The sequence below is a fragment of the Halichoeres trimaculatus genome, unplaced genomic scaffold (genome assembly GCF_033239565.1).
Source record: "Halichoeres trimaculatus isolate MK-OKI-2021-1 unplaced genomic scaffold, fHalTri1.1 fHalTri1_scaffold_23, whole genome shotgun sequence".
Lineage (NCBI taxonomy): Eukaryota > Metazoa > Chordata > Actinopteri > Labriformes > Labridae > Halichoeres > Halichoeres trimaculatus.
The window spans coordinates 11013118-11029740 of NW_027437201.1; the positions used below are offsets into that span (position 1 = coordinate 11013118).

At 42.3% G+C, this 16623-nt stretch overlaps 2 protein-coding genes across 3 annotated transcripts; one reads left to right on the forward strand and one right to left on the reverse strand.

The window, feature by feature from the left end:
- Window positions 1-59: 59 nt before the first annotated feature.
- Window positions 60-7942, forward strand: chadlb (chondroadherin-like b). Its single transcript, XM_074663774.1, has 11 exons — window positions 60-198; window positions 1478-1642; window positions 1728-1922; window positions 2057-2212; window positions 2305-2450; window positions 2590-2871; window positions 2975-3194; window positions 4656-4929; window positions 5018-5430; window positions 5523-5689; window positions 7145-7942. Exons 2-11 carry the CDS (start codon window positions 1478-1480, stop codon window positions 7443-7445), a joined length of 2319 nt encoding a protein of 772 aa, XP_074519875.1. The 5' UTR covers window positions 60-198; the 3' UTR covers window positions 7446-7942.
- Window positions 7943-8272: 330 nt separating this feature from the next.
- On the reverse strand, window positions 8273-16455 carry l3mbtl2 (L3MBTL histone methyl-lysine binding protein 2). 2 transcript variants are annotated; one of them, XM_074663773.1, is made up of 18 exons: window positions 16400-16455; window positions 15326-15727; window positions 15124-15181; window positions 14812-14945; window positions 13512-13584; window positions 13206-13282; window positions 12782-12899; window positions 12389-12523; window positions 12117-12205; window positions 11774-12020; window positions 11602-11669; window positions 11183-11287; window positions 10885-11032; window positions 10660-10742; window positions 9487-9721; window positions 9317-9382; window positions 9048-9215; window positions 8273-8967 (listed from the first exon to the last, which is right to left on the reverse strand). In XM_074663773.1, exons 2-18 carry the CDS (start codon window positions 15668-15670, stop codon window positions 8618-8620), a joined length of 2499 nt encoding a protein of 832 aa, XP_074519874.1. In that variant the 5' UTR covers window positions 15671-15727; window positions 16400-16455; the 3' UTR covers window positions 8273-8617. The 2 variants fall into 2 exon arrangements, with proteins under 2 accessions (XP_074519874.1, XP_074519873.1); XM_074663772.1 differs by having other exon boundaries at window positions 16327-16434.
- Between the last annotated feature and the right edge of the window lie 168 nt (window positions 16456-16623).

Genomic DNA, 16623 nt, shown 5'->3' on the forward strand with positions numbered 1-16623 from the left:
TCCTTTAACACACTCACTGCGCAGACCTACAGAGAAGGGAGGTGTGTGTCGGGCAGGGGGGAGTGTCAGTGAATGAAGGGATGAACGGAGTTTATTTTGGATGGGGGACAGCCGCGGGGAGCGCAGCAGAGGGAGTAGAGGCCGTGAGAGAATCAGCGGACAATATACGCAACTGGACGGAACCACGACGGAACCACGGTGAGTGCGCGTAAAGTGGACTTTGCTTTGGCGTTTGCTTTGCTTTTATTTTAACAATGTATTTTTGAAATTAGCAGATTTACAGTTAAAAAATTTAACTCATATCTTTTTATCCATTTTTTATCCAATTAAATGGAAACGCTCTGTGTTTTTGCGCATTACTGCGAGTATATACAGTAAAAAATAGACTCTCAAATGACAAATTATTCTCCATTTATCAACTGTCGTATCTTAATTTATAACTTTGTACTGTAGGCTTTTTAATTTCATAACTTCAATTCCACACAGGTAATGTAACATTTATAAAGAAAAATGAGATAGAAAAGTCGTTTGAATTGCACAGAAATTCCAGTAAAATGTCCCAGAGTGGATGAAGAGTGGTTTTCTCACCGTCGCTTTCCAGTGTGCTCGCATTTTTTCACGAGGAAACACTTTTGGCACAACACGGTGAGATGAGACACTGTGCGTCTTTGTGCGCGGCGGCGCAGCAGCTCCTCTGCGGTTTGCAGAGTTGACCCCAGGGGGGAACGCGGACAAACAGTCCGGTCGGAGGAAATTCCTCCGTCTCTGGTTTCTTGGGCCCTTCTCTGTTCAGGGGCTCTGAGGAACAAAGTGACACGAACTCCTCCAGTTCTTGACTTAATTGAATCTTAAATAACTCTATACTATTTATTGTGGGCATATTCTAATGTTATGGCTTCATATGTCTGTATCTGGCACAGCTTGGTCCAAAGGTTTTGAGAATAGTGGAGTGGTGGAGGCTCCATTGTGGTACCATCTCACCGAATCAACATTGAGACTCCGAATTTCAGAGAGTGGAGCGTGAAGCTTTTCATGTCCATTCCTGCGGATCAAGACTGCTGATCCGACATGGGAATGTGGATTTAAGGCATACCAGTGAAGACTATGGCAGCCCAATCTGACCAAAACTACACTAATCCCCATTAAGTACATAATAATGGAGATATTTCTGATCCAACTCAGCATTAGCAAAGAAAGACAGGCAAAGTAATCCATGCTTCTTGAGAAGATTTTCAGATTAGGTAATTATTTCAAGGCTTGGGTGACATAAGAGAGTTAAGTCTTATGAAGAAAATCTAAACAAACTGTAAATACTGTAATCTAACCAGGCAATGTGCTGTATCATAGAGCCAGTCTGAACCAAGCTGAAGTTAGAGTCACAGGCCGTGGTTGAGTACATAAGTGTATTGTCTGATTGAAAAAAGTAGTTTACACTGCAATTTGTTGATTCATCTAGTTAGTTTTTTTTTTTCTCCAGATGTACTCTCAGCTCTGTCTCCACACTCTCTGGGTCCTCCTGCTCCTCTGCATCCCTTCAGCACGCACAGCCAGATGCCCCCAGCAGTGTGTGTGCGACCAGATCCAGCTCACTGTGACCTGCGTCAACAAGAACCTGACTGAAGTTCCTCCCACTGTGGACGAGGTCTCTGCTCCACACATGGATCTCTGTATTTAACTGTATTCTCATATTTATTATGTTGTCTAACATGTAACCCTTCTCTCTACAGATCACTGTCAAATTAGATCTCCGAGGGAACAACATCCAGGAACTTCCCACTGGTGCTTTCAAACACACTCCCTATCTGACTCACCTGTCATTGCAGCGCTGTAACATCCATAGAGTCAAAGAGGGCGCTTTCCGAGGCCTTGGTCGCCTGGTCTTTCTGAACCTGGCCAGCAACAACATTGAGATCCTCTACCAGGTCTTCACAAATCCAGATCTCATGACGACAATTTATCTTTATTTTGAATTACATCTGCACAAATCTGTTTGACAAGTTGTAACTAACCTCTTAAATTTGAAGCATTATGGGTTTTTTTTGACTCTCATGTTCAGGAGTCATTTGACGGTCTGTCCTCACTGAAGCAGCTCATGATCGACCGTAACCGCGTCGAGGAGATCCAGCCAGGCGCTTTCTCCCAGCTCGGCTTCTTAAACCTTCTCTCACTCACTCACAACCAGTTGGTCTACATCCCCAACATGGCCTTCCAGGTACACACACACACCAGCCTTCACACAGTGCTTCAAACTGAAATATGCTGTACGTGGAACATGAATCAAACTGTCATCATGTTTCCTGACAGGGCTTGCAGAACATTAAATGGCTTCGTCTCAGCCACAACTCTCTGAACTACCTGGACACTGAGGCCTTTGCGGGTCTGTTTACACTCAACCGTCTCAGCCTGGACCACAATGAGCTGCAGTTCTTCCCCACTGAGACCATGACCAGGTGGGTTTAAATCACTATTTCAACTCAGTAAAGATTACTGGATGGTAAAAATGGGTTGAATAAAAGATGATCACTACAGATGTATCAGATTGATAAACAATCTTCTTTGACTTTCCCCACTACTACTCTTGATATCCAGACTCCCAGAAGTGACCCGTCTAGATCTGAGCTACAACCCAATGACTTACCTTGGAGAAGAGGTGGTGACCATGGCTAAACTGACCCACCTCTTCCTGGACCACATGTCCCTTCAGGATCTGTCCAGCTCAGCTGTATCCAAATCCCCCAGCCTCATCCACCTGGACATTAGTTACAACCAGCTGCGTGTCATCCAGCCCTTCTCTGAAGGATCACCCAATCTAGCACGCCTAAACCTGGCTGGAAACGCTATAAACTGCAACTGCTACCTGCGTCCTCTCAGGTACATCCAACTCTTGTGGATTTGGAGATGATGCTGATGTTGTTGCTGTTGGACTTGATTGACCTAAAGGATCTTGTATATTCTGTCTTTGACCTCACTGTAGAGAGTGGGCGATACGTAGCAAGGTGAAGCTGATGGGGACGTGTAGCGGTCCAGCCCATCTCTCAGGGGAGAACCTGGAGGCTGTTCACCCTCCTGAGCTGAGGTGTCAGAGCCAGGAGGCCATGCTGAAGGCAGAGTTTGAGGAGGCAGTCAGGAACACACCTCCTCCCACTGTGGCGCCAGAGAACAAGGTCAAGTGTCCCGACAACTGCGCCTGTGAGGTAGGTGGTGGGTAATCATTTTAAGGGTTAAAGAATTGTTTTATTGCCTAAAAAATGTACTTATACCGAAAGATCCTTTGACTTTCTGTAGTCATTAAGGCAAGCCACAATGCCTCTGGTTGGTCATTACCCCCTAGGGACAGACGCGTATGGTTTAGACACCTTAAAGCTACATAAACAAAAACTACATAAAACTATTTGATTGCTCTTTTGATGGACTGAAAGGTTCCGTATTATGGCATTTATTAAAACGGCAACCTCTATACTTGAAAAATAGTAGTGAAGCCAGTGAAACACTACAAACTACAGTTCCTGGAGTGTCCACTAGGGGTTGGTTTCACAGGGATTACTCATTCCAAACTACTTATTTTTTTACAACAAAATTCAGCATTTTTACAGTATGGTTGACTGAGTTACCACTTGATAGATTTCAAATCAGCCCTTCTTGTGTGACACCACAGACATTGTCCACGTATTATATAGATCATGTCTACATAAGCCCCCTACACACGATTTAACTTTGTAGTAGGTACTGCATACAGCAAACTGCTTTTGAATCTACTACAAAGTATTATTGTACCATTTGATCACTGGTTTTTAGTTTCAGAAAGCAAAAGTGATGCTGATTAAGAAACTGCTTCTGTAGAATCCTGTAGTTTATGAGTGGTTATGTGAACTTTAAAACATTTTGTAGAGGTAACCAGTCACCTGTGAGATAGGTATGACTTCTTTCTCACAGACTATCTAACATTAGGTGTTGTAATTGTAATGCTGACAAAGTATTCAAAACTAAGTGCCACCTGCACTATACTTTAAAAGAAGACAGCATAAGTGCTGTGCATTGTGGGAAACAGTTGCAATGTAGAAAAGCCAGGTGCATACTGAGATTTTTTTCTTGATCTATAGGACATGCAGGTATTTTTGGCATAATGAAGATTTTGCTATTTTTCACATAGCTACTATATACAAAACCTTCCCCACATCAGCATACACTGCTACCAGAGGCAGAAAGACACATTAAACAAGTGTTCTTGAAGAACCATGGACTGAAGCAAATCTACTGGTGCAGCCATATTTGAATTGGGCGGGCTTCAAGTCTCCTCAATAACAGCTATAGGGTGCCCATAAGTCATGTGAGCTGAGCTGTGCTTCTGATTGGGTGAATTTGTGATCTTAATATCCTCTAAACTGCAGAGTTAGGAAAAAATCACCCCAGTACAGTGTGTGCTGATATGATGTGATGGGGGGGGGGTTCCCACAAATGTGCAGCTGTAGTTTTTTAGCCTTCTTCTTGATTCCAGAGAGCTTTATTCAGGTGTGGGAGTCACTCTAGAAACCAGTTATAGAAAGCCTCTGTGATATGCTATAGTGTTGATAGTGCAGGTGTAAATTGTTAAGCAAACAAAGGCTGGGTGCCCTTAAGCTGTTGGAGTGTGATGAAAATGATTGCTGTTTATCCAGGCTGAGACTCACCACTCCTCATGTGAGAACCGCGGTCACACCAAAGTTCCTCGGGGTTTTTCCCCCACCACTCGTCTCCTGGATCTGCGTGGAAACCACTTCCACTATCTCCCCGGCAACAGCTTCCCGGGTGTCGCCCAGGTGGTGTCTCTACATCTGCAGCGCTGCAAGATTGTGGAGGTGGAGGGCGGTGCTTTCAATGGAATGAAGGGACTGATTTACCTTTACCTGTCAGAGAATGACCTCACATCCCTCAGCCCTGATGCCTTTAAAGGTAGAATCAATACTGAAAAAGGTTTTTGTGATAATATTCTGACTGCTTTTTCATTTCTGTAGTTTAATTTGAAAAACTACATCCATAGGCCTCCCTCAGCTGACTTACCTTCACCTGGAGAAGAACCGCCTCACCAGTTTCCCCAGAGGGGCCTTCAAACTGGTTCCCAGTCTGCTGGCGCTCCACCTGGAGAACAACACCATCACTAAGCTGGAGGCAGACGTTTTGACAGGAGCAGAGGGTCTCAGAGCGCTCTATCTCACCGGGAATGCCATCGATCAGGTGTCACCAAGAGCTCTGGACCAGGGCAGGGACCTCGATACGCTCCATCTGAGTGGAAACAAGTTACAGGAAGTGCCCACTGAGGCACTGAGCAGGATGAGAAACCTCAGAGATCTGAGGCTGTCTGGGAATCCTATTCGCTGGGTGGGGCCAAACGCTTTCCAACCACTGGGAGGGTCTCTGAAGGAGCTGTATCTGAACGACATGGGGCTGGAAAAAGTGAGAGGACACCCACCTCATCATACCCTTTCTAAGTGTTATAAAGTTCTGTAGAGGGTCTAAACACTTCACTGTTGTATTCTCTCCTTCAGATGTCACAGAACTCTCTTGCAGGTCTTGGTCCAGGCTTGAGAAGTCTTTTCCTAGAAGGCAACCACCTGGAAGAGGTGCCCAACTTCCACCCTTTCACTTCCCTGGAGGTGATCAACCTGGCTGACAACCCTCTGATGTGTGACTGCCCCCTGCTGCCGCTACGCCTGTAAGTGCACTTTAACAATTACAGTGCTGGGGATACAAGAGGCCATTAGGGTTTGAGGCTGCTTTCTTCCAATGCATCATGGTACATGGCCAAAGCAAGCAACCTTTATGACCCAACCTCCAGTCTAAGATATGAGACAATGCAGAAGTGCTAAGTGTTTTCTTGAGGCTGGCTTTGACAGTACCAGAAGTCACATACAAACCAAACCAAAAAACGTCACTTTCACAGCAGAAATAAACCTTATTACAGCCTGGTACAAAAAAAAACATCTCCTGTCTGAATCGCTTGTTTCAGTATTGGCACACATTGGGTGATTTTTTTCTAACTAAGCAGTTTAGAAGATATTAAGATTTCAAATTTGCCAAATCAGCGGCACAGCTCAGCTCACGTGACTGATGAGTGTCCTATTGCTGTACTCGAAGCTGGCATCACTTCCAATATGGTTGTGACAGCCAATATGCTTCAAAAATCAGTTTCAGAAACAGACAAGTGACGTTAGGGAGACTAGGTCCATTGCTCTGGAGCAGGTTTCCATCCAGGATGTTTTTGTACATTAATGCTATCATATTTCCCTCAATCCTAACTAGTCTCTCAATTCCTGCTGCTGAAAAACATCCGTGCAGCATGATGCTGACACCGCCATGCTTCACTATAGGGATGGTATTATCCAGGTGATGAGCGCTGCCTGGTTTCCACCAAACATGATGTCTGGCATTCACGCCAAAGAGTTGAATCTTTGTCTCATCAGAGCAGAGGATTTTCTTTCTCGTGTTTTGAGAGTCCTTCAGGTGCCTCCTGGCAAACTCCGGATGGGCTGCCATAGGCCTTTTACTAAGGAGTGGCTTCTGTCTGACCACTCTGCCATACAGGCCCTATTGGTGGATTGCTGCAGAGATGGTTGTTCCTCTGTAGGGTTCTCGTCTTTCCACAAAAGACTGCTGGAGCTCTGACAGAGTGACCACCAGCTTCATGCTCATGGTTTAGACCGATGGCCAGCTCTAGGAAGAGTTCTGGTGGTTCTGAACTTGCTCTGTTTACAGATGATGGAGGACACAGTGCTCATTGGGATCTTTAAAGCAGCAGAATTTTTTCTGCACCTTTCCCAAGATTTGAACCACGTGACAATCCTGTCTTGGAGGTCTACAGACAATTCCCTTGACTTAATGCTTGTTTTATGCTCTGCTTATGTACATGCGATGTCAGTTTTTTATTTCTTAAAAAATTCCTAAAAAAATCATATATTTTTTTCATGAAGTTTTAAAAAACTCAATTAAATCAATAAATAACATATAAAACACTTGTACAGAATATATTGCATTTTCACCAAAAGAAAAAAAAAATCTCCTTTTTGAGCAGCACCTGAATTAAGTATAAAATCATCAACTTTTTTTTGAAACATGTTAATTTGAGGTAAATTCACAAAGCCTTGAATATTGATCTTTTGTCTTTTTCCAGATGGATCGAGAAAGTCAACCTGAAAGTACGAGCTACCTGTACAAACCCCCCTGAGCTGAAGGGCCGCAGGGTCAAGGATGTTCACGTTTTCAAAGCGTGTCCCGGGGGTGAGAGCCTCCCCTCCGCCCCCACCACCACCCCTAAACCTGCGAAAGCACCAAAGGCAACCAAACCCAAGCCAATGCACTTGAATGGCAACCGTCAGGTCAAAATGATGAAAGCAAAATCCAAACCTCGCAAGGTTCCCAACACTAAACCAGCAGCAGCCAAGAAAACCACCAAGAGACAAAGCAAAGCGTGATCCTGCTGCCTTTGATTCTGATGTTGGAAGAAACTTGCAGCTGATGAAGATCAAGTTAAATCCTTAAACTGTAACCTCTGCAGACAGAAAGCTGTAGCTGCTCAGGCTACTTCACATCTACTGCCAGGTAAATTTACTGCCATCTGTTTTATCAATAATGTCAAAGAAGTTATTTCTAACTCACCCTAGAGGTCTGCAGTGAGTAAACACGCTGTCACCAGCACTGCACTGCTTCAAAACCAGAGTAAAGATACACATTTGTAGCTCTTCAAGCTTCTGAGCAGCTCTAAGGAGAAGCAGTTCTGTTAGATTTAGCGCCAGGACTGAAAGTGTTGCTGTCTTGGCTTCATGCTAGAAATGTGACCACTGTGATAGCAGAATGTAAAGAAACAAAGAGTCAGTCGTATCAGAAAGTTGAGGAACAGTATTTTCTTTAATGACATATTTACAAGTAAAAACACATCTGGACATGAGAAACGGAAAAATAAAACAGTACAACAAACTTTTGTCTGATATGTAAATGATGAGTCATGGTAAATCAGAGCAAAACAAAACAAACCACATGTAATTCACGGTGTAGATAAATGCCAGCACGAGGTAGTTTAAAAAGTAGCTAAGCTGGAATTGTACTAAGTAACTTGATTTTTATGATTTGGTCACTAGAGCCCCTTTCACACACGACCCCGCAAACTTAAAAAATCCAGTCATTGTTTGTGAAAGTGAATGTGTGAATGCAAACGTCCACATGCAGCAAACCAGACTTGAAGAGGAGGGTTTGACTGCAGTCTCCTGCCATGAAGTCAAGTGAAATAGCAAGTATAAAAATATGCTGGATTTTCTGAAAAGGGTTGGTTCACGTGTGAAAACAGGATTGAATTGTGAGTTATATTTGTAGTGAAATTTCTGCTTTGGATAAACATTACCTATGTTTACCTTAGTGATACACCAAAAACCTTTGTGAGCAACATTCAGCTTTATGCTTGCCACCGTCAGCTCTCAGGGATCTGCACATGCTCTTGGCACTTGTTGCTAGATCAACTTTGATAACAAAAGAGTTGTACTTCTCTACTTCTGCCTACTTTTGCTACATATAAATCTTTTCTGTATTTAACTTTTGAACAAATTGTACTATTTTCTCACCCCTCCAATTCTGCAGCCCCGTCCGTCACCTGCTACACAATGATCTCCACAATATCCGCATTAACCTCATCTCTCTGAGCTCCCTCCTCTTCTTCTGCATCTCGATTCGCACCTATTCCACTGCTTCTTTTGTTTTCACCTTCCTCTGCCCTGTTTTCACTGTTTGAACCCTCTTCCAATGAGCAGAGCTCTCCCTGTTCTCTTTCTGCTGCGTCGTCCTTTTTGTTTTCCAAGCAGCTCGGCTCTGGTGCCTGGTGTCGTCCTGGCTCGCTCTGCTCCCCTGCGTCCTCACTTTTGATCGTCCTCAGAGAGACTCGAGGATCAGAGGTCGGGGTTTCCATCTCCACCTCCACCTCCTCAACTTTTACGTGCACTGGAAAGACTACAGACAGAGCGTGAAGTCAGCAACCTTCACCAGAATATTCTTTAACATGAGCTGGATGCATGAGTTTGTTCACTCACTCTCCTGCTCCTCTGGCTCAGTCTTGGGCTGGATGAGAGGAACTTTAGGAGGGAGACACAGCTTGGAAGGACTGTCAGTGACAGGAGCCTCAGGCTGCCAGCTCTGCTCCTGAGCAGCACCATCACCAGAGAGTTCCTGAGAGAGCCTTTTCTTTGCATTTTTTCTTTCTATGGAAGGAAGGACAACACGGTGAAAGACAGCTTTAACCTACAGATCTCTGAAAATAATGATTTTAGATTCAGTTCCTGTCGATTGACACAAGACTTACTCCTCCCCTTGAACACAAAGTGCTTGTTTTTTTTGTTTTGCACCGGCAGGTTTTCAGGTAAGGTCACTGGAAGACAGGAGACACTTCAGGTCAGGGACAAACTCAGCCCACATTTAAATCCCTTGATCTAAATAAGTTGTTTCTCTTAAAAAATGCTTATAAATCTTTACCGAGTCCAGGAGGAGGTTGAAGTTGGTATCTAAGGAGCTCACACCAGCCGACAGGGTAGATGTCCGGGGACTGGTAGTCGATCCACTGGTCAAACTCATCCTCCCAGCCGTCGAAGTGGATGAGCAGCAGGCGGCCTACGAAGCGCTTCACAGTAGCCACACACACCAGGCGCGGCTCCATCAGGTCCACTGCTTCCAGCTTCATGTTGGGGGAGAAGCTGTGACCCGGGTAGTCCTAAAATAAAAAAAGACCAACCTCTGTTTATGTACTGTTTGATTTGAAATATATCCGTTTATATTTACGATGGAGAGAGATAGGGAACAAGATTGCATGAAAATAGGACAAATCTTCCCCAAAGTTAGGCAATTTGGTGAGCTCAAGAAGATTCTATATGAGTATGTTACAAATACAGAATCAAATTTGCTTCATTTGACAAGATCATATTTTACTTAATTTAAATGTAATAATTCTTTTTTTCTCCATTTCCAATTAATGTTTGTTTTCTTCATAAAACAAAGCATCTGGTCTTCAACTAGTCTTTTTAAAGAAAGACTCTTGAGAAAGAAGGATGACCTTATAATACAGATGGTCCTTTATTAGGAGCATTACGGTATTTGGGAATGATTGATAGACAGTTAATTCTAAAAGAAATTTGGGGAAGGAGACATTTTTCTATGTTCAAAAGGACCTCTGAGAGGCAGGAAATGTATTGAAATGTGTGGAATTATATTTGTGTTGATTTAAATCAACCAAACTTTGTCAGTGTTGAACGAAAATTTTGAGAGAATAGAAAACCTGAACAGAAAGCCTTCATTTTACAAGTGGATCGTAAGCAGGTTATAAGTACAACACTGAATTTCATTGTCCTTTCAGACGTCGGGCATTATTTTGATTTTCCTTATGGTTTAAACTTTAAACTTACTTTTAAAAGTAAGTTGTCTGTATGAAGTTAGAAGTAAAGTCAGCAACCACTGTGATGAGAACTATAGTCTCTGTATATGGGGCCCACCTTTAAACTACTACGCCAGCAGCACTCAAGACAATAATCTATCTACTCTATAGGTTTCCAGTAAGCTTGAGTTTGTTTACACGCCCTCAGTCAATCAGGATCAAGTATTTAAAAAATCTAAAATTCTACATCTGGTTTAAACTTCTGTAACTAATAAACTTACAACATTAAAAAGTCTCTTGGGTGCAGCTTTAGATCCTGTCTCTTCAAGGTATTTGTCCCACGTGAAGGTCTTGGAGTCATAACCTGCCAAGAAACAGAACAAGTATTTCTGGTTACCATCGACCTCTGGATTACTTTCTTCAGAATCTTTACAGATCAAGATGAAGAAAAGAGGAGAAAAAGTGAACAAAAGCAGAGTTTGGCAAGTCATCATGTTTATGTTTACCTTGAGGTACCGTGAGAGGGATGTTGTTCTTCTCACAGAAGCCCACGGGGAGGAGGGCGTGTGATGAGGCATGGTAACAAAACCAGTCAGAGCCGAAGCTGGATACTGTGCCATCGATACCCACCATCAGGTAGCCGTCTAATAACACCTGGGGGGAGTCAGAGAGACACAGGGAGGAGGTGAGGAGAGTTTTGTGTGTGAAAATGAGAGTCAGAGGTAAGAGTAAAAATATTAAACTAAAGACACAAACAAAGGGGCATGTTTTGGATTTCCCCGAGTTTTAAAACAGCTGATTTACTTTGTGCACAGTGGCCACAGAGATGCTTCCCAGATTCAAAGGATCGATGGCCTCCAGCTTCATTCCCTCCTCAAAGTAACATCCGTCCATGTAGACAAACCTGGGCTGCAGATCACACAGACGGTTGCATTAGAGGATTATACAGGGTATAAAGGTAATCAGAGTCCTCAAACACAGATTCTGTCTTGTATACACTGATATTTACGGTAACTGCTGAAGCAAAGTGGGAACATATTTCTGTAACAGTGAGCCATGAGGACAAACAAGCTCACAACTAATTTGCATTCAGGAGTTCCATCCATACGTATTTTTATAACAGTGTCTTTGAAAATACAGTAGATCCAAGATAAAATGCTTGAAATATTAAAATGCAAGAAATGTTTTCTTTTTCACTTCATTAGATCTGACACTGTGCTCACCGTTTTAAAGAGCAGCGATGTACTGTCATTGGATCCCCTCGTACCGGCAGCAACTTCCACCATGGTGGCTGTAATCAGAAGAAAGCACGAATCATGTTTTGTTTTTCTATTTACTGCCTGTGATTTTAAGAATACTTAACATAGGACACATGGGGTACCATCCTGGACCTACTGGGTGTTTTGATGTCGTGACCCACTCGGTGGGACCAGCCGATTGGGTGCAGAAGGGGACTCCACATGTGGCACCAGAAATCCAGCGTAGTATTCATTGGCGCGTCACTTTGGTCCGCGTACACCAGCCGCAGTCGGCCGCCAACAATCGTTTCAATGAGAGCCACACGAGTCCGACCCACGTGTTTGGGGTCGACAACCTCCACCAGCATACCCAATCTGAAGGGGGTCTTCATGCTCTCTGCAAGCTGGAGGAGGTGAGAGGGAAGCGGTGGAGAGGACTTGTATAAGAAACAGCAGTTCATTCATGAAGCACATTATTAGAAAGCAGTCGTCAGATTTACCTTCAGGTTGAAGTCAACGGGTAAAGTGTCAGCACCCACCAGCTTCTTCATTAGATAATCTTTCCAATCTGGGATGTTTCGCTTCACATCTGAGGGCAAAAATTGGTCAAATCAAAACTTCAAACTTTTGAAAATCAAACTTTTAGATCACACCCATCAGCCAAAACACCACTGAGAGGCCAGTAACAGCTAAACCTCTTCATTCTTTCAAGTGCCTCATGTGATGACGATCATACAAGTTCAGGTTTTGAAGTTTTAAAGGAAGTCCTCACCTTTTGGTGGCACCAGCAGCTTGCTCGTCACGGCGCACCATCCAATGGGTTTCAGCTCTCCTGAGACAAGGCTACACCAAAAGTCCCGGCTGCTGTCGTGTTCAAAGCCCTCATATCTTAAGAGAGCTTTGTATCCTGGTGATAAGACAAGAGGTAAAGCAGGAGCAGGTCATATCAGCACTAATGTGTTACTTCAGATTTGGGATTGTGAATTTGTAACATCTCTTTTGGAAAAGCATCTTTTTGATTATAATTTTTCACCACACTGTATTGTTACTTTTTCACTGTTTCATGATTTTAATGGAAAGTGTGGTGAACTGTACATTAGTTTAAATAATGTTTAAGATAGCCAACCTTAAAAAAAGTATCCTCTAGGAGCACAGATTTATTCACCTGCAACCTGGATGACAGTGGCGATCCAGTAGACTTTACTGGGTAGGACAGCGTTTGTGTTCAGGACTTCCACCTTCATTCCTACATGGATGTCATCCCACTGAGCATACAGCGGGGCCTGCAGATGAAGGATTGAGTCATTTCAAATGTTAGTTTGACTTGTTTCAAGTGTTCTTTGACATTTCCAACAAACACAAAAAACGTGCTGTTTTTTTTCAAGATGGAAACACTTTTCCCAACTACATCTTATAGTACAGCATACATCTGTGTCAATCTTATTCAGGTATTTTGGGTTTTCAGTTTTATATTTCACATAGCATATCTATTTATAAATTGAAGTCTCTTCTTATTTACGTAACAGAGTGAAGTGTGTGTTCTATGTGTTTATAAACCCATATGCGTATGAGACTCTGACAGGACTCACGTGTCTGAAGCAGGACACTGATGCTGCCAGAGAGGTTTCCTTATCCAAGTAAGCACCCCATTCAAAATGTGTAGCAACTGCAACAGAAAGAAAGAACAGAATAAGTAACTTTTTCTGGTCAGCAACTTCTGTCACAATTTTCCCAGACACCAAATAACAGCAAAGTTTGCCCTGAGAATAGATGGTCCAGCTCCTACCATTCAGTATCAACAAGAAATGAACGTTAGGACATGTTTAAGTTCAAAAACATCAAAATACATGCTTAGATTATAGTTTTTGCACTGTATATGCATCTGGTGCTCTTACCCTCTCCTGGCTGGGCTGCTGGGGCATGGTTCACTTTGCTCAACAAGGTGGTTTTTCTTTGAGGGGGCTTTCCCTGGAGAGAGATGAGGACAGAAAGAATAATGAATTATTAAGGATACGTTATTTCATCATCCTGGCTTCCATTTTTTGGAAAGACTTTATCATAGTTAGCTCAAAAGGGAATGAGGAAAGCTCAATCATCTTTTGAAATCTATTGACCCTATCATCCTTTTGCTTTGGCGCTACATTTTCACAAACGTCCGAGTATTCAATTAAAAAAAAAAAGGTCTCCCAATTATCTCATCCCAAAGACCAAAGCACTCTGTAGTGACGAGTCAACTCCTCTTAGAGCAGCAGAAGCCCCTTCAATGAACAGCTTTTGAGGAAACACTGCCCCCATCTGGCTTTAGTTGATTGATTGAAAAGCTACAAACTTTCTGCAATGAGTCAGTTTCTAAACAAGCACTAAAATGCACAAACCAAAAGAGGTGTCCCAGTCCAATATTGATATCGGATATCGGTCCGATATCAGCAAAAAAACAAATATCGGTATCGTATCGGAATGCATCTAAAATCTCCAATATAAGCACTTCGATATAAGCAGTCCATTCCAGACCCTGCTCCTGCTGTTTTTATTTGATTTATTTAGGTTATTTGGTTATTTTCTAGGTGTTCTAATTTATTATTTATTTTATTCAATTACTAGTATATTCTTATGTTTAATGTTAAAATTTCTGTTACCCATTGGTTAATAATAAATGGGTCAGTTTTTCCTCATACCTACTGTTGCTGATTACTGTTCTTTGTTTGAATAATATCACTTAATCAAGCCTTTTCTAACATGACAGACATACTACAAAATAAGTAATAAAAGTATGCATGTTTAATGCTGATATCATATCGGATTAATATCAGTATCGGCCAATACTCAATGCAGCAGTATAGGTATTGTATCGGAAGTGAAAATGTAACATCGAGACATCTCTACAAATCAAAACTGGCTTAAGCAGACACACAGGCCACCAAGTGTGATAATACTTAAACTGTATGCTAAAGCATTTACAGCCATTTTCTTAATGTATTCAGCAGTATGAGACAGTGATATTATGTCCCAGCACTGTAAAAAACACACAATAATGTGAAATTCTGCAGGAACAGATTTAAGTACAGCAAATGAGTTCATACATTCATATTGTGATCTGAAAAACATGAGTGTCACTTTTTTTAAAAGTCACGTGGCAGCAGACAGGCCTGTGATTTTGTGATGTACTTGCACAACGACATTGTACAATTTTCTCACCTTCAGGCGTGCCAGTATGGACGACTTCTTGGAGTTTGATGAAAAAGACTTTGAACAGGATATGCTACAAAAGCGCTTGGCCCTTGAAAAGAAGGTGCTGGAGGGTCCGGAGACGCCACACCTCTCACACACCACTGAAGACATAAAAGATACATTTTAACATATCAAACTTTGTTAACAGCCCCAAGAAGTTAGAGATGTTTCAGCTGTTAGAACAGTAAATTTCTACGACATGTTTGAGCACTTTTAGCAATATTAATATTTTATACTTAATACAGCATATAGTTCCTCATCCTGTCTCTTACAACTTACAGGGTATATCCAGGGTATGTGGATTTTCACTGATGTCCCATCCATCTGCGTCATCAAACTGAGAGTGTGCCATTTTATTGTGTTAAAAAGAGGAGAAAGGAGCAAGACTATGATTTCAAATTTACAGCACACAAAAAAGAAGCAATAAAATATCTTGTATCAGCTCTTACAAGGTCAGCAACTCTGCACAAATGCTACTCACACTTGTGTTATGCTCTTTCGGTGCTGCTGTAAGGCTTCGACGCTGAATAGCAGGTAGGCACCGTTTGCAGCCTGCTCCACTGCAAGAGGAACAGTGTGGACGGACAAACACTGTGGGAACAGCTCCAGGCCTTAGCTTCAGAATCCCCTGTCTGGGTTCAAAATACCCATTTTCAAAATGCTCGCTGCAGAGATGAGAGCTTGGTGTAGCTACCCAATTGGTGCGTGTGCGCTGAACCTGCTTTTCCCATTTGAGAAACTCTTGTTGGTCCTTAGGGAATTTAAACAGTGCCACACCATCATCTGCAGTTTTACCACAACCATAGGCAACGCAGTGGTAAGGCATCCTTGGGCTGTTTACAAGAGGACGGTCAAAGCGTCAAAGTCTGTACATTAGATGTGCCTGTAAAAGAAAGTGATCACTGTATGTGAAATCTTGTAATTACATTTCTTTGTGTCTTAATCTGCTATGACATAAGAATTATATTTCTGTCAGAGCTTGACACATTATTTCTAAATGTATTACTCAAAACATTTCAGTGGTTTCAATCTCTAGCTAGAATAAAATGGCATTACAAGTTACAAGTGTCTGAATAAATCCTGAGAAATGGTGGAGGAACTACAAGCAACTGGCTGACAGAATCTATATTATCAAAAATTTTCACACACATGTACAAGAGAAAGTAAAATAAATAAAAAAAAAGTCTTAAATAACTAACTGCAAACTATAAACAAAGACACGTGCTAGTGAGGTAAACAAGCAGCAGAAATTAGACACGTTCCTTCCCTGAAATTGCGCAGAATGAACAGTCAAATAATGTTTTTGCAAATTTAAGCAAGCTATAGCAGCTAGTCGGTTTCTTTGCAATCTGGACATCGCAAAAATAAATGTGACACCACATGCTGCTGCATACACTAGCTAGTTGCCAATGTTGCTAATAGTATGTTTGTCGCGCTAAGAGGCAGCAATTCGCTTGTTTTCACGCAAAGTATCGTACTCACAGATAACCATCCGAAACAAAGACTTTGAGATGTTGCATACAACTATAGAGTCATTTTTATCTATTAGCTTTACCTGAGTTTTCGTCCCCGCCACTGTTGTGTTCGCCTACCTCTGACGTCACCCTCGTCTCTCGTTCGGAACGAGCAAGGCATCGCGGGAGTTGTGGTTTTACCAGAATGGGAAGTAGTAAGCTAAACATTTACATCAAAGTAAAAGTATGCTGGCATATAGGTGTTAAGAAGTCGCATTTATTATTAATAAAATGGCTGAAAAAGTTTGGAGGTGGTCGGGAGCTT